The sequence below is a fragment of the Leptodactylus fuscus genome, chromosome 9 (assembly GCF_031893055.1).
Source record: "Leptodactylus fuscus isolate aLepFus1 chromosome 9, aLepFus1.hap2, whole genome shotgun sequence".
Taxonomy (NCBI): Eukaryota; Metazoa; Chordata; class Amphibia; order Anura; family Leptodactylidae; genus Leptodactylus; species Leptodactylus fuscus.
In genome coordinates this window covers 45,865,577-45,884,123 of record NC_134273.1, presented here as the reverse complement: position 1 = coordinate 45,884,123, position 18,547 = coordinate 45,865,577, and the positions used below count along the sequence as shown (strand labels likewise).

At 40.5% G+C, this 18,547-nt stretch overlaps 1 protein-coding gene across 4 annotated transcripts in view; it reads right to left on the bottom strand.

Moving 5' to 3' along the window:
- The window catches only part of LUC7L2 (LUC7 like 2, pre-mRNA splicing factor), a 467,814-nt gene extending 455,554 nt beyond the window's left edge, over positions 1 to 12,260 (bottom strand). For 2 of the 4 annotated variants that reach the window (XR_012717438.1, XM_075286353.1), the window contains exon 1: positions 12,022 to 12,260. Coding sequence is in view for 3 of the 4 variants with exons in the window: in XM_075286353.1 (XP_075142454.1) it covers positions 12,022 to 12,082 (61 nt within the window). In the remaining variant the exon portion in view is untranslated. Of the gene's footprint in view, positions 1 to 4,385; positions 4,457 to 4,840; positions 4,858 to 12,021 lie in introns of those variants that run through there. The other 2 variants (XM_075286354.1, XM_075286355.1) reach the window with 2 other exon arrangements.
- Between the last annotated feature and the right edge of the window lie 6,287 nt (positions 12,261 to 18,547).

Below are 18,547 nucleotides of genomic sequence, written 5' to 3'. Positions count from 1 at the left end.
GCTAAAGACACAGGCAGTTTTCTTTAATAAGGTATAGTCACAAAGTTTGTAAAGTTCACCTACACTATAGGTTTCTGAATAATTTGGGCCTACTCCCGAGCAGGAAGATGCGACTGTCAGAAGCTGCAACAGGCGCGTTTAGTCCTATTCAGGACCAAAATACACTATCCCGTGCCCCGTGTGAATGGGGCCTAAGCATTACAGCATTTACTAAACCTAGCCAAGAATGTATTTTATTCATCTAACAGAAGGCTTCCTAAAATAGAGTTATCAATAGCTGCCGAGGATCCCAGAAGAAGGAAAGTTTGTGACAAAACTTTATTAATGTGCAAAAGCCTGACATTTAAATGAAATGGACTGGTGCATACAGAAGCTGAGTCTGTCAGAAGTAAATTGGTTAGAAAAGTAATGTTATTCAACTTTGGAGTCCATTGTCATGATTATCACGGTTTTATTCATATGCAACAAAGGGGAAAGTGCTGTGGGGCATGCCTTATCTTGCCTGGGCTTTGGTCTCAACTCCACATTACCAGGCAAAGCACTTTTCCCAACATTTGCCTATAAATGAAACCGCAATGCTGAATAACTGAGGCATATTTGGAAACTTCAGTATCACCTCTATAAGATTCTGTTAAGTTCACAAGGAATTTACAGCTGACAGATTCTGTTTAGACAGGGAGCACAGGGCACCCATTGTTGATGGAATCCCAGCAGGGAGACTCCCAGCGAGCAGACACTGGAAAAATTATCACAGTTTTTCTACAATCAAAGCTCAAGAAGTTATAAAGGAAAAGGCAACATTAGTGATCCCTAGAAAGAAAATGGTTACATTTGTGTCACTAACCTTTAAAGGAGGGGTCCCAAGAGTTAAAATTATCACCCAAGTGTCTATTGGCGTTACAACCACAGGAACCCCCCATGTATCACTCATTTGAATGGAGAACCAGTCAGTCATGTGCACTGCCAATTCTTTTATATCTAAATGACTGCAGAGAAGAAAGCAAGAACAGTACTCGCCATCTATGGCAGTGCCATGGCACAGCAGAATGCATGCTCGACCGACAATCCATGCAAAACATTCTATGTGGGACCCCCATTCTAGAAATTGGTGTTGTCCCCAGATGTTAGACACTCACACTGTGGATAAGTGGCAAAATGTAAACTTAACGAAATGATCTCGGACATACACGGCTGTGAAGGTGCTAACCATTACCTACAACAGGTTTCTGCTGTACAATGGCATTCATTAGATTACTATTTATAATAGGAAACTTTTCTATTTTTTAATTATTCTTAACTCAGGATTGGAGTCCGTACATTTCTACTGGCTTCCTCATCCTGCAGGCAATAATATGTTTATTACCCAGAACAAAAGGGCTCTGTAGACACCTATATACCTGAAAGCAACCATAAAAGGTGCTATCGGAAATGACTAAGCTTACTAATTTTTGATCTACAACTTTGTATGGCCTAATTGATGACCTAATGAACTTAAAGGGGTTAATTCATGAATCATTTTCATACCAAAAATTCTGAGAGGCTGTTAATATTGGAAATGTACAGGGTTTCTAGAATAATAAAATATATACCATTTTCATTATCATTTTTTGCTTTCCCATTTCCCCATATTGGCGCTGCTGTGGGCAGGCTCTGGTCAGAATCAGTCTAATTCCTGTCTGGCAGCTGACAATATAGTGACTTCTATGTTGCCATGTACTAGGAGGAATTTCTGGCCACATGTCCAAGTTTGAGCATAGGCCGGAGACCTGGACTGCCTGCATCATAAGTAATACAGTGAGCCAAGGACAACTTGCATCATAGATCATGCTGTATATAGTATAGGAGAGGAGAGCGGTGTAGCGGCAGGGACTACTAGTATCATAGATCATACTGTATATAGTATAGGAGAGGAGAGCGGTGTAGCGGCAGGGACTACTAGTATCATAGATCATACTGTATATAGGAGAGGAGAGTAGTGGGGAGGCAGGGACTACTAGTATCAGATTATACTGTAAATAGGAGAGGAGAGTAGTGGGGAGGCAGGGACTACTAGTATCATAGAACATACTGTATATAGGAGAGGAGAGTAGTGGGGAGGCAGGGACTACTAGTATCATAGATCATACTGTATATAGGAGAGGAGAGTAGTGGGGAGGCAGGGACTACTAGTATCAGATTATACTGTAAATAGGAGAGGAGAGTAGTGGGGAGGCAGGGACTACTAGTATCATAGAACATACTGTATATACCGTAGTATAGCAGAGGAGAGCAGTGAGGTGATAGGGACTGCTTAAATCAGAAATCACTATGATGCAGGGAGTCTGGGTTGGGCAATCCAGTCAAGATAAAGACTGGATTCTCCCAAATGTATTCCTCCGTGTACATGGGGCTTTACACCACCAGCAGCAGAAGAAGTCTTCTTAGTTACACTGTCACGCTACTGCAGATGTTCTGCTGCTTCTCCCACAAGAAGGGAAGAAAGCTATTTTTGTTTGCAGTGAACCATCTAGAGACCAGTCCAAGAAGGTGTGAATGATCAGGAGTGCCCACCAACCCACTTATTAGGTGCACTTCCCTATACATTTTGAATGGTGGCTCCAAATGCCATACCTCTTGATTGGATTTTTAATGATCTACACATTGAAGATGATATCTAACAGTTATACAACCATGAAAAGAAGGTTCAGTCTACAAATCTCTCAATCAGCTATTAAGTGGCTGCAACTAAGCTCAGCACAAATAATAAAACTTATGAGGATCCAATGTTTTACCTTATAAGATACCTCAGCAACCTTGAAGCTGAATAGGTTAGGAGTTCAGCACAGTGAAATGTTATTCCCGTCAGTAGTTGTCCTATGGATTACTGTTTGATGGCTTTTATCAGCAATACGTGGGCCTTTTCGTTGTCTCATGAAAACAATGGGGCAGATTTACCCATGTGAGAATAGTGGCACAATATATGTACATGTTTTGAACCACATTCCTTGTTTTACACCTTTTAATTCTCACAGGGGTATAAACTGAACAGAATTGGGGGTCATTTTTGCCATAACCTAAGCCAGGGGTAGGGAACCTTCGGCTCTTCAGCTGCTGTGAAACTACAACTCCCATCATGCTCCATTCACTTCCATGGGAGTTCCAAGAACAGCAGAGCAAGTATGCATGCTGGGAGTTGTAGTTTTGCAACAGCTGGAGAGCCGTACGTTCCCTACTCCTGATCTAAGTTGACTAATAAGTGATGTAAAGTCTGATGCCCCAGATTTATTACCCAGAATCAGAACTAGTTTAAAGGGGCTCTATCACTGGGAAAAGTCATTTTTATCTGAACACATGCTTGCATAGGCTTTAGAAATGCTACTTCACACTTACCTATAGTATGGAGATTGCCTCAGTGGTCTCTGAATAAGTCCGATTTTATTAATATGCTAATGAGCTTTCAGCCAGTACAGGAAGTTCCCAGCAGCCTCCTCTCTTCTATTATCTCCTATGTGTGTGAGACAAACAGGAAGCTGAGTCATCATCATCATCATCAACAGCCTCCCATAGGAAACAACAGGAGAGGAGTGCACGATGTATCGTGCAACAGTCTAATTAGCATATGAATAAAAACGGACTTATTCAGAAACCACTGGGGCAATCTACATACTAAAGGTAGGTGTGGAATTGACTTTCTAAAGGCTATGCAAGGATGTGATTAGTTAAAAAAACTTTTCCCAGTGATAAAGCCCCTTTAAGACTCTTTACACTATTAACCAGCATTGAAGATTCCTCAGTGAGTGCTAAGTAGGAGGTTTTAAGAAAAAAAAATCTGAATATTGAGGTCTGGGTTCAACAAAGCATTTCATTGCCAAGTGAATGCAAACTACTTTAAATGACAGAGCCAATGACCTCTTCACAGATCATGTATGTTCAGGATAGGGACTCACTCTAAAGAAGAGAATACCTGAATGGAGAATCTATACCGCGGCTTATAGCATCTTTATGCATAGTTTTTGGAATGATAAAGAAGACCATAGACTAATAAAGAGAATTCATGTGAACTAAATGGTATAACATATCTAGGACCAAAATCTAGAAATATATTGTCAGCAGCTATGGGTGGACACTGGTTTAGTGAATTAAACTTTCCTAAACACATTCAACCAAATGATTCCTACAAGAGAGTTTTACATATTGTTATAGTGAAAATACTTTTCAGAGCAAACTGCTATATAGTTTTTTCCTTAGCAACCATACTAGCTTCGGTTTCTTTGGCCATCCTCATATCTAGGTTATACAGATTGTTTCACTCTGTTGGGGCCAGCAGCTGCAAGATTTCACTTTGTTACACAACTGCGTTTTTCTCCACATTCATTAACACATCTGAAAAGTTGGTTATAACTCACGGCTCGGCGAATGCGGGGCCTTTCTGATACTCCCTTGCGGATTGAAGTAGGCAGGCATAGATACATTGAACCTTTATAAATAAAACAAGGGGGCCAGATTGTTCAGTTTGTATAAAATACATTGCGTCTGCCAGCATTTTAACACAGTATCAAAGTACATGTTGATCCAGACTTTATGAAAAATACATCTATAGTTATTCCCACCCAAACCAATTGCAATACAATTTCCAGGCATGTAGTTTCTCATAAGTAAGCATCATTTTGTATAGGGGTGCAATGTAAATTTGGAGGATTACTTTGGATTTCATTAAACAAAAACAACAAGGAATCAAACTGCAAATAGATTTATTGCTAGGGAAACAAATTGATATATTTCTAATGCTTAACAGAATAAAATTACATAATAAAGTCAGAAGTGATAGTAATGTACAATTACACATTGCGAAACCACATACCTGGTTATTTCTACAAGTCATGCATTGATTGACAGTGTGTATAGTCTCCAAATGGATCAAAACATTCTAGCCACATGTTTCACCACAAAAAACCCAGGAAGGCAGGAATCGGGGCATAATTTTCACTGCAGAATCAAACCATGCATTCTGATACTTCCACCATGTAGTATTGCCAAGTCGTAGATATAATATAGAAGATTTGAAGAATCCAGCATCCACGTATATAAAATTGAAAATCTTTATTATTTATTTATATTTATTATATTAATAAAGATTTTCAATTTTATATACGTGGATGCTGGATTCTTCAAATCTTCTGTAAATACCCCGAGTCGACGGGGACCAATTTTCCGGGCATCCAATCATATCTCCAGAACTGTGAGTGTGAATTCAACACATAAGTGCATTTGGACTTACATGCGATTCTAGGCATACAATTTTCAATTTGTGCGTTTACTTCATTGTAAGCATTTTTTGTTGTTCCGGGTTTGCCAGTGGGAATTTCACATCAGGATTTATGAACTTTTTGACCGTGGTATTTAAATATTCATTTCACGAAGAATTTTTGTTTAAGCTGTGCTTCCTTCCCCCCTTTTCCTCATTATAATCAGTAGATATAATATATACCGTAATAGATAGATAGTGATTGAATTCCTATGAACGTAAATTGGCAACAAACTATACATCTAATAATGCCAATTAATTGTATAACATGTAATTAAAATCATTTTATTTTGCAGACGGGAAAAAAAAATTAAAAATTACCAATACACCAACTCCACTGCCTTGCTATATTTATGTCATGAACATCCATGCCTCTTGTGATGCACCCTATCATTGTATTTATCTTGACCAAATGCTACTGTCAACTCGAATTTCTTAAGCCTTTTTCATGTCAATTTTACCTAGCGGTTTCCCATTCAGTATGTACTAGTGACTTGTATTCCTACTTCCCATGTGAATAGCTTTACATTTATTAGTACTTTAACCACAATTGCCACTAGTCTGTCCAAAACTCAAAGTTTCTCAAATCCATTACTAACTGTTGCTTTTGTCTTTACAATTTAGCATCATCCTTCTGGGAGTAATGGTGAAGAAGGATAAGGAAAAGGCATATCCTCTACTGTTTTAACATAGGAAAATTAAATAACTGGGGACATAATTAGAGATAAGGTAAATTCAACTCAGAAAAAAGTGCAGAGGAGTCTTAAAAATACTATAAGTAGACAAATCACAGGGCCTTGATGGTATTCACCCCTGAGTGCTGAAGGAATTAAATACTGTAATATATACAGTCCATTATGTCTAATATTTCAGGACTCTTTAGAAACAGGGTTCAGCATGTCCCACAATAATGGCTAATCACAAAATGTGTGGCAATATACAAAAAGGAGTCAAAAGTGATCCCGGAAACTATAGGTTGGTAAGTCTAACCTTATTGTTAGGTAAATATTTGAAGGATTTAACGCAGGAGATTCTATCCTGGCATATATCAATGAAGATATCCTTAGGACACCCATTCAGCAATGGTTTTATTAGGAATCGGTCCCCTCATACTAATCTGTTCAGCTTCTATGAAGAGGTCAGTTCTAGACTGGACATGGGTAATGCAGTGGACGTTGTGCATCAGGACTTTCAAAGGCCACATAAAAGGTTGGAATACAAAATTAAAATGTTGGGACTGGAAAAACATATGCATTTGGGTTCACAATTGACTCAGTGATAGAAAACAGAGGGTACTTGTTAATGGGGGGAATACACAGACTGGGTTACAGTCATCAGTAGAGACTTTGTAAATGAAGTTTAATGTACAGAAAAGTAAGGTTATTCATTTTGGTAGAAAAAATGTAGGATATGTACTTAATAGTAAATTACTGCTTAAGGGTGCATTCACACTACGGATACGGTGACTGATTCTGAACGATAAAACACGTTCAGAATCAGTGCGTATAAAGCACATCCCATTCATTTCAATGGGAGCCGGCATACGAGCGCTCCCCATTGAAATTAATGGGCTGCTTTTTACCCTACGAGCGCTCCCATTAAAGTGAATGGGAAGTGCTCGCGTATACGGCTTGCTGTGTGAAGGGGCCCGGCGCTCGGCTCAGTCCGAGCCGTACATGCGAGCGCTTACCATTCACTTCAATGGGAGCGCTCAGAGAGTAAAAAGCAGCCCATTCATTTCAATGGGGAGTGCTCGTATGCCGGCTCCCATTGAAATGAATGGGATCTGCTTTATACGCGCTGATTCTGAACGTGTTTTAACGTTCAGAATCAGTCACCGTATCCGTAGTGTGAATGCACCCTAAGACTGCTGTTGAAAAACACTTGGGGAGTTTGGTGAACAGTAAGCTTAGCTTTAGTGAGCAGTGCCAGGAAGCTGCTGCCAAAGGCAAAAAAAATCATGGGATGCATCGAAAGAGGCATAAATACTCCAGAATCTGACAAGAATATAGTTATATACAAATATATTGGTACAGCCATAACTATTGTGTGTAATTTTATGCCCACCATAGAAGGACATAACTGAACTAGAGAGTGTGAAGAAGGGCGACCAAAACAATTAGGGGAATGGATAGATTGGAGTACAGAGGCAGATTAACACATTTGGGGTTATTCAGTATAGAAAATACAGCTATGGGAAGACCTAATAACTGACTACAAATACTTGAAGGGACAGCACAAAGACCTCTTTAATGGTCTATTTATGCAACAGTGAAAAGAGAATATCCTCTGTGCCTAGAGGAGAGAATATTTCACCAGCGACACAGATTGGGGATGCTTTACTATAAAAGCAGTGAGGCCATGATGGTGGATTCACTGTGCAAGCTCAAAAAGTCCTGGATGCCTTTCTTGAAAGGAAAAGTATTACAAGTTTTAGATTTTGCCAGAATTGGAGCTGGGAAGGAAAATTTTTTCCCATGATCCTCTATATCAAAACTGTAGGGTTATAAGTTGGACTTGATGGAACGGTGTCTTCATCCAACCTCATCAACTATTTTACCATCTGCAAAAATAATTTACGGTACAATTGTTATATTGGATCATATATTAGTAATAACTTTGTTTGCTATCACGGAGCCAGGTATTTGTTACACATTTTGCCCCAACGTCCAAATATTCAGATTTTATGCACCATCCTTTTAGAGAGCATAGTAGCAAATGCTATCCACAGCAGAGGTTAAAGCAGAATATCCAATGCAAAAAAAGGATGATCCAGCAGACTATTTCCCAAATAATTTTTTTTTTTCTTTGTCTTTATTTTATTGAATAGTTTCCATTAAAACACAAATGTGTACCAAGGAAAAAAGAAAGTTCAGACGTGAAACAAAACAGACTGACGCGTTTCGAACTAAGTGTTCTTAGTCATAGTCTATACTAGACTAGTATAGACTATGACTAAGAACGCTTAGTTCGAAACGCGTCAGTCTGTTTTGTTTCACGTCTGAACTTTCTTTTTTCCTTGGTACACATTTGTGTTTTAATGGAAACTATTCAATAAAATAAAGACAAAGAAAAAAAAATTTTTTATTTGGGAAATAGTCTGCTGGATCATCCTTTTTTTGCATTGGATATTCTTCTGAAGCCATTTCCTAGGTCGGAGGAAATTTGGAGTTCCGAGCAACTTTCCTATCCAAGGAACCGTGAGTGAATCCTGCTATATGCTTCCTAGTGCTAAACTGTGGGCTGTTTCCCTTCCCTCATTTTTCCCTTCTTGAGGTTAAAGCAGAACTACCTGCTTGCTGGACTTTTCTCTCCGCATTTTTTAGGCGGTTTCGGGGAACTAAACCCTGAATGGAGAATGAGTGCTAGTGTCAACCTAGTCTTACCTGATATTTCAGGATAAGCTGTTGCGTGCACACATGAGGAAAACACTATTCCTGGCTATTTTTATGACTTATAGTCTGCAGTTTTCCCTCTCTGTTTGTTCTGTATAATGTTTGTGTTCCTCACTAACCTGCACACAGTAAGTAGAACAGAATCTGCTCTATACATATCTCCCTTACTCAGAAACATACAGGGCAGATATCGATAATTATAAGCATGAATACAGATGTAATGACATACACTGTTGTGAATAAAGCAATATGACTGTGACATAGACAGGCTATTCTCTCTTATAGGATATATTACAAGGATTCTTATATTTGCCTGTACTATTCATTTATAACAAGTTTCTTGTAACCAAACTTTTGAAATGGTTTGAAAAAGAAAAAAAAGTGTCCAAAGAAAGCTGGGTAAGGACCCACGGGCCAGAAACACCACGCTAAAACGCTGTGGGAAAAACTGTGGTGGGAACGCATCGCGGTTCTTCCCGCAGTGCTTTGAACAGAAAGTTCGCCGAGTGTTCTCCCGTGGACTTTCTGTTATCATTATATCTACAGGGAAGCCACCAGCATCTCCATAGATATAAGTGACATGACATAACCGCGCCAGTTTTGGAAATCTCAATGTGTCTGCGCTGCAGTTTTTGATGCAAACTGGGCATGGGATTCACATGAATCCCATCCACTTTGCAGATACTGTAAAATGCCCCGATTTTTCCCACGGCTTTTCCATCCCGTGGGGCCCCGGCCTAAGGGGGCGTTCACACTACCATTGATGACTGTCAGTAGTGTCCGTAGCTATTGTCTGTTACAAGACTTTAGCAATGGACACTAGCTGAACCGTCAGAAATCAGTTAAAATTTCCATTCATTTCAAAGGGATTTTATCTTGTGTCCGTTTGTACCCAATACATCAGAAGTCCATTTTTTTCAGCAAACAAAAAAATCCTACATACAGGACTTTTCTGTCCGTTAGAAAAAACGAATGGCAAGGGCCCGTTATTTTAACATTGAAGTCTATGAGCAATGGACTTATAACTCATCAGTTACTGTCTGTTATTTTGTGTCTGTTTCTTTCTGCTCATGCTCACAAAGCAGAAGCAAAACATAAAAAAACAAAAAACTGACACTAACTGATGCTAGTATGTCCATTTTTTTTCAAATGATCCATTAAATGAATCAGTTAAAAACCTAACACTAACATCAGTTAGTGTCTGTAAGGGTGCATTCACACGGAGTTTTGTGGTGCTGTTTTTGCCACAAAACTCGTGTAAAGAAGCAGCACTGTAAAAACAGAATCCCATTGAGTTCAATGAGTTCCGTCTTAAGCGCGCTACACATTGAACTCAACGGGAGGCTTTTTTACCCATTGATTTCAATTTGTCGCGCGTAACACATGGCAAAAACAGTGCCACAAAACTCCATGTGAATAAACCCTTATTGTTTGTTATGATAAGTGTCGGGGGTTTTTTTTGGCCGCTTGCACATTATTAGAAGCGGCCATTTTCTCGTGGCCTGTGGGCATGCGCAGACTGCTCCGCCCAAGGCTTCAGAAGTTACAAATTTCCTGAAGTCATATCTACCAACTATAAACCAGGCTCAAACCGGACATATAAAATGACATGTAGGAACCATCTCTACGCATTTCACCACTACTGGCTTCCTCAGGTGTTTTTTGTTCTTTGTGTTCTTTCTGTTCTTTGTGTTACTTGTTGTCTGATTGGCCTATTCCATCGGCCCTGCTGTACCATATATTTTATGTATACATATTGGTTTTTGTTATATCAAATTTTATTTTGCAGTTTTATCTATACAATTGTATTTTATCTATACAATTGTGATTATTTTTTTCTTGGCCTGTTCTTTTCCCGTGGTTTATTTAAAAGACTATGTAAACCTTTGTCTGCGCTTTTATTATTGCATTGTAACTACTATGGGCTAATCCTAGTTTTTTTTTTTTCCTAGGCCATTCTTCTTTTAAAATGATTCCCTCAAGACAGGCACTATTGTCAAATCATTAGGAACCATTACTATTATCCAATCATTGTAGTAACAGTAAACCTCTAGAAAGAGGTGCTAAAAAAAACAGATTGGGGAGGGGGCTATTAATTAATCTTACTTCATCCAGTGATTTTATGAAGCTGGACCTGCAGGTTCTGGGTTCTTGGCTTTGATCCTGGATCATGTAATACACACCAGTCATGATCCCCTGGGTTTCCTCATCTCCTCTCCTGGTTTCACCATGTACAGTTACTATAGTACGACCAGCCCACATAGAGGAGAGCAGAACAACCTGGGGGACATGGACTGGTTTTGATTATGTGACCTAGTGTCTAAGTCAGCCCAGTACACTCCAGTTTCCTAAAATCAGAGGAAATAAGGTAACTGAAGCGCCTTGTACAACCCACCGACTGTTGGCAAAGCTGTATAGTCAGCTGACCATAACCTTAGAAGAAAGTTACACAGAGCAGACAGAAGATTAAACAGCACATTGCTACAGGTGAAGTCACGAAAGGGGGACTAACCCAGGCTACAGGCACTCTGACCGTTTTGGGATTCCTTCCCCCATTTTTGCTTGAAAAAGTCAGGACTCTTCTCTCTGCGTTTTTGGATGGAAATCTGGCAGACCCTATTGTAGTCTATGGGGTCCGTGGGTAAGTGCATTTTTAAGCGGTGTGGGGTTTTTTTTCTGGGTCCCTAAGAAGGTGTGAACCAAATGTCAGAAATGACAAACCTTCAGTGGTATAAAATGATGCTGTATGGCAGGGGTCCGCAACCTTCAGCACTCCAGCTGCTGTGGAACTACAACTCCCAACATGCTCCATTCACTTCCATGGGAGTTCCAGGAACAGCAGAGGAAGCATGCCTGCTGGGAGTTGTGGTTTTACAACAGCTGGAGTGCCATAGGTTGCCTACCCCTGCTGTATGGTGATATTACTGGTTAGGGTCCGCCCCCCTCACCCTTTTATAGGCCCAGGACCATGTAAACATTTGGCACTGGTAGAAGTGTGGACATGGGAGGTCACCTAGTTCTGTCAATGCTCCAGACATCTTCCAGTAGTGGGAACAGACAGTGACAACATGTCACACAGACTGATGGTTTGGTCCCAGGATTTTTTCCCGCCTTCCTGATTGCAGCCGAAACATATGGAAGCCAAAGAGTTTAGTGCATTGGAGCAGACGGTGCCGTACACGGAGCCGCAGACGGTGTGGTACACGGAGCCGCACACTGTCAATCACCCGCCCCAGGCTAAGAACACATTCCACCATATGGACAGACGAGGAACTCACCCGGCTCATGACAAAGCAACACACAGACTAAGGCTTCACGGAGAACAGCAAAGGAATCGCTTACCGTCCCTAGAGGTCCCCATGAGCTGGTCGAGCAGGGCGCGCATTTGGGCCTGCGCCGACATTTTGAGGAGAAATAGTTTCAAGTCGTGAGGAAAGGCTCAGTGCTCGGAGTAACCCTTTCGGTGCCGGCCCGCTCCTGTCCTCCAGTGTAAGGCCCCAGGCAGCTGTCAGGTGGCCGCTCCGCTCCTCACACAGCAACCGCTGCGGGTTACAAGACGGAGAGCGCAGACAGGAAAAACAATCGCGATACAAGCTCGGTACACGAGAATTCGCCGGCCGCTCTGATTGGCTAGGCTTCCGCTCTGCTTCCCGTGTTTGACAACCGATTGGCCGGTGAAGCTGCGGACGGTTCTGTGCTGCTCGCTCGGTCATTCTCGCAGCGCGCTTGGCGTGACGTGTTAGTAAACAAGCCCCGTCTGTCTATTGTCCTGTACATACAGATTGTGGTGAAGGCCAATGAGCTCGCCATCTTCCATCATGTTCAGGATGACTGGTCTCTGGTAACCCAAAGGATACTCACCGAGGGGGCAGTTCAGGGGGTAGAGCTTTATAAGAACAAGGCTTGTGAGACATGGACTATACAACATTGGCCTTATTCACATGACTCTTCATACTCACTCATGCCAAACATCCACGAAAACCAGACATATCAGTCCCTTATTAACAGCTGCCAAGCACAGTCATTCCAGTGACGGTCAGTACCAGACATATTGGTGGCAGTTTTCTGGCAGACATGCATGCTAAAGAGAACCTTTTATGTCCTCATGTAAATGCTGTTTCATAAACCGCTTTAAAGCCAACAGAGCGCTGAATTCTTTTAGTTTCAGCACTGATCTCTCCCCACTGTCAGAGGGGGCGTTTCTTACCGCCCTGCGATGATGTTGAGTTGTGAGGAACATCCTCCCTAGTAAAAGTCTATGGATGAGTACTGTCAGGGGAGGGGGCATTCCTCACAGCCCAGCCATGACACTGAGTTATAAGGAATGCCCTCGTGACAGTGGGGAGATATCGGTGCCAAAACTAACATACCAGGAAAACTGAAAGTGTGCTTAATTCAGCGCACTGTCAACTTTATAGTGGTATATAAATCCACATTTTCATGAGGAGATTGAATGGCCTTTTTTAAAAAACTTTTTATTAAAGTTTTCAATATGCATAACACAGGAGGGGGAACAAATCTCATAATAAAGTACAACGCTAGTAAATGAGCACCCATCAGGGGGTTGTATTCATAAAGAGAGATCTACATTAATAAAGTAAGCCAAAAAGAAAAAAATAAATAGCCAATGGAGAAAACAGACAAAAGGGAGGGGAAATATCATAAATCCTGTAGGGTACAGTAGGTGTCCCATGATGACCAGATTTTGTCAAAGGCTGCCACTGCATCATTCAGGCTAGCAGTCATTTGTTCCAGGGTGTGTATGTTCAGGAATAGGAGGGTGCGAGACTGATTTCCAGTGCAAGGCTATGAAGGACTTGGCTGCTGTATAGAGAAAGAGCAGTTCTTTCCTAACTGCTTAGGCGGCAAATTGAGCAAGTAAAATAAGAGGTCCATTGGAACTGACTGCAAAAAGAGATTGTCCATGATAGCTTTGACACCTTTCCAATAACCTCATATTAGGGGGTAGTCCCAAAAGATATGAAATAGAGAGTTTAGGGATAGAGATTATGGGGTTCAGGGAGTGGAGCATGACAGGAGTATGATAGCAATGCATAAGAATCTTATACTGCACTTCCTGGAATGTAACACAGTCAGAGGATTTGGACACCTGCGAACAAATAATTTCCCATTGGGACTGGGTAATCGTTCAACCCAAGGTAACCTACAGTGTTGGCCAAAAGTATTGGCACCCCTGCAATTCTGTCAGATACTACTCATTTTCTTCCAAAAAATTATTGCAATCACAAATTCTTTGGTGTTATCAATTTAATGTGCTGTATCTTTATCCAGTGGCCTTTTCTTGTACCAAAGATGTGCCACATTCTCTGTTCTGCACCTTTGTTGCCACCTTTTGCAAAAGTGGGCAGAACAGGGTGGGGATTGCATCAGTTCCTGACTTGCATAAATTTCCATTCCACCTAGAGCCATTTGCCATGGGCTTTAAACTTCTTGATGACACTGCACACAGTAGACACAGGAACATTCAGGTCTTTGGAGATGGACTTGTAGCTTTGAGATTGCTCATCCTTCCTCACAGTTTTGCTTCTCAAGTCCTCAGACAGTTCTTTGGTCTTCTTTCTTTTCTCCATGCTCAATGTGGTACGCACAAGGACACAGAACAGAGGTTGAGTCAATTTTAATTAATTTCAACTGGCTGCACGTGTGATTTAGTTATTGCCCCCACCTGTTAGGTGCCTCAGGTAAGTAACAGGTGCTGTTAATTACACAAATTAGAGAAGCATCACATGATTTTTCAAACAGTGCCAACACTTTTGTCCACCCCCTTTTTATGTTTGGTGTGGAATTATATCCAATTTTGCTTTTTGACAATTCTTTTTGTGGTTTTCCATTGAAGACAAATTAAATGAAGATAATAATACCAAAGAGTTTGTGTTTGCAATCATTTTCTGGAAGAAAATGAGTATTATCTGACAGAATTGCAAGGGTGCCAATACTTTTGGCCAACACTGTAATTAAGTCAGCGTGCTAAGTCAATTTAGCCAGTTGTGCATAATACAGAACATCCCTCAACGCGTTTCGCCCCAACGCTACAAACAAACGCTGGGTTCATCAGGAGAGTCTGATGTATACAAATAAGGTAATGACCCCAAAAAGAAACAAAGTAAAAAACACAGTTCTCGGTGCCCTGATGGTGGGTGCCGATACTTGTGATATTAAGCCCCCTACCCTTTTTATCCCTACATATATACTCGAACATAAGCCAAATTTTTAGCACAGTTTTTGTGCTGAAAAAGTCCCCCTCGGCTTATATTCGAGTCAAGCAAAAAAAAAAAATATATATATATATTTATTTTTTTGGGAGGGGGGGTCTATGACCAGCCACAATAGTAATGTATAGAATCTTCCATAAAATAGTGAAAAAAAAGAAGCTTTAAAAAATATATATAATAAAAAAAAAAGTAAATAAAAAGTTCTAAATCACTCCTTTCCCTAGAATACACATAAAAGTAGAGAATTACTGTGAAACACATACAGATTAGGTATCCCTCTGTCTGAAAGTGCCTGGTCTATTGAATATATGATCTGCAGTGCTCTTGGGAAGGGGTTAATAGGAGCACTGCAGATACCCTATATTCAGCCAGGCTGAATTCCAAGTGTGTGTGTGGGGGGCCGGACCCAGTGCTCAAGCTCAGGGAAGGGGCAGATAGACAACCAAAACACCCCCTGTCCTTCCCCAGCAACTACTGCACCCAAAAACTCCGACCATTTTAATTTTTGAAATTTTCCAGTAGCTGCTGCATTTACCCCCACCCTTGGCTTATACTCGAGTCAATAAGTTTTCCCAGTTTTTTGTGGTAAAATTAGGGGCCTCGGCTTATACTCGAGTATATACAGTATGTACTTTTACCACTGACCTTTGATCAAGTTGTCCTGGGGCAAGTTGCAGCTTACGACACCCACCCACCTCAAGGAATATTTTGGTTACTTCCTAGGCTATCGCTAATACCCCACCGAGGGTTTGTATTGTATATTTCGGAGGCACCATTGTGGGTATCTGTAGATGCACACTTTTACTTTAATTGTTATGAGCAATAAATCGGCATAGAACTGTGCTCTTAAAACATATAGTACTACATTATTGCAACGTTAGAAAAAAGTACACACATATGATAAATTCAGATTTATTCCAACAACTTCATTCTCAACGAAATAATATGCAATCTATTGTCAATCGACATTGGTATATAATATTACAAAATCCAGACTTTAAAAGCTGGGTTTAGAGAGGCAAACACAATGAGGAATTCATCTGGGTCATAGTCATTTCAGGCGTGCTCCTTTTTCAAAAACTTCCCCAAAATTCCCTGGATTTTATCCATGTGGAATTTGCGCTGCATGTCAAAGTAGTATGCAAGTGCAATAAATTTACGGATGCATTGCGCCATTATTATATAACATGCAATGGAGGTCATTGTTTATGTCCTTCGGGGCACTTGTAATTTATACTATGTTGGCAAAACATATTGTCAACTAAAAATCAGACTTCAAGAACACATTCTAAGCATAAAGAATTTTGCTCAAATGGAAGCCAATGCTAAAAAAAAAATCTTAAAAACACCCAACTTCCACCAGTGGCGAGTCATTTTAAAGAGAACAACTTAAGTTATAAAGAATTGACAGGTTTGGGCAGTGATTATTTGAAGACTGATATCTGAGGCAGTAACCTTGAAGATTCTTCCTCCCAACCGCAGTCAGGCTGTATAAACAACATCAGGCTAAGCAAAGATCACTCCGCACAGAGAACTAAATGATCCTGAAGTCTTTCTTTTTGCTCTCAGTTGCTATGACTCCTAGTATCATTTCTATCTGCTATTCTGATCTTGTATGTGATCTTTCTTTTAATATATTACTGTAACGTCTGTCTGTTCGGGCCTCTGCGCCACCCTCCGCTCGCACGCTGCGGCGCAAGAGGCAAGTTAATTTTGATTCTTTGCTTGATGTTTTTCATTGCAGTGTGTTAACACTGCTCTATTGTCTGTCCTCTGTGGTTGAATTCCCACCACACCCATCTCCTGCACCTTGTTTCCATCTGTTCATCAAATGGTTAATTCTAGCCTTGCCTGTGTTATTGACAGCCTGTTTACCAATCAAGCCTGGGGCGGGTCTTTGGCTTTCTTTATACAGGCTATTAGCCCACACAGGCTTGCTGGCTATTGTGACTCTGTCCTTAGATTTTGTCCCTGCTAAGCTCCTCTTTCTTCTACTATTGTAATACTGATAGAATACTGGAAGGCAGGGACTGCTAGTATCATAGATTATACTGTATATAGTATAGGAGAGTGGTGTAGCAGCAGGGACTACAAGTATCATAGATCATACTGTATATAATACTAGCTGGTACCCGCGACTTCGTCTGCGGTGATTGTAGCAGTGGGTATATACAGGAGCGGGTAAGGTTTTCGTACTGTGTATAAGGTATGGGATATGAAATGTAACTTTGTATCTTGTTTTTCCTGTAATTCAGAGAATACATGAGACTTTTGTGTTGAAGTTAATTTGTATTTGAGCTGCTATATATACGGTGTTGTGAGAAACTTTACATAGTGACTTTGGGACAGAAGTATTTGAAGTTCCCGCCGATGGCATTTTTTGATTTTCGTTTTTGACTCCCCTCCCTCTAAACCCCATAACTTTTTTATTTCTCCGCTCCCAGAGCCATATGAGGTCTTAATTTTTCCTGGGACAAATTTTTCTTCATGATGCCACCATTATTTATTCTATATAATGTACTGGGAAGCAGGGAAAAAAATCAGAATGGGGTGGATTTGAAGAAAAAATGCATTTCTGCGACTTTCTTACGGGCTTTGGTTTTACGGCGTTCACTGTGCAACCAAAATGACATGTCCTCTGTATTCTGTGTTTCGTTACGACTCTGGGGATACCAAATTGATATGGTTTTATTTACATTTTGACCCCTTAAAAAAAATCCAAAACTGTGTTTAAAATTTTTTTTTTGAAAAGTCGCCATATTCCGACAGCCGTAACTTTTTTATACGTGCGTGTACGGGGATGTATAGGGCGTCTTTTTTTGCGTGACTGGGTGTACTTTGTAGTTCTACCATTTTCGGGAAATGTTATTGCTTTGATCACTTTTTATTCAAATTTTTATCAGAATCAAAACAGTGAAAAAACAGCGGTTTGGCACTTTTGACCATTTTTCCCGCTACAGCGTTTACTGAACAGGAAAAATATTTGTATAGCTTTGTAGAGCGGGCGATTTCGGACGTGGGGATACCTAATATGTATGTGTTTCACAGTTTTTAAGTACTTTTATATGTGTTCTAGGGAAAGGGGGGTGATTTGAATTTTTAATCCTTTTTATTTATTTTTTTTTATATTTTTTTACTTTTTTAAAAAAAATTTTTTTGCATTTTTCAGACCGCCTAGGGGTATTGACATGGGTGGGGGGTGTCGCGGATTGTCAGAGCAGTGGGGGTCGGCAAACATGGCTGCTCCGGAGCGTTAAAGAGAGCCTCCTGGAGTATCGTTAAGGTGAGGGGCAAAGTGGTAAAGTCTATGTATATGTGATTGTGTGGGGTTAGGGGCTAGGCTGTAGAGGGCAATATGAATTTTGTGGCTTGCTATGGTCCAAAGTGTGTGAGATTGCAGAGATGGTGGTGTGAGTTTGGGTTTTGTGGGGGTCCTGGCACAAATGTATGTGCGCTATTGTGACGAAAAGTAGCCTATTGTTTAATCAAGTGTATTAACTATGTTTGTGGAAAATTTCAGCCGAATCGGTGGAGCGGTTTTTCCGTGATTGAGGAACAAACATCCGAACATGCAAAACTCACAAACACACAAACCCACAAACTTTCACATTTATAATATTAATAGGATAGCAGAG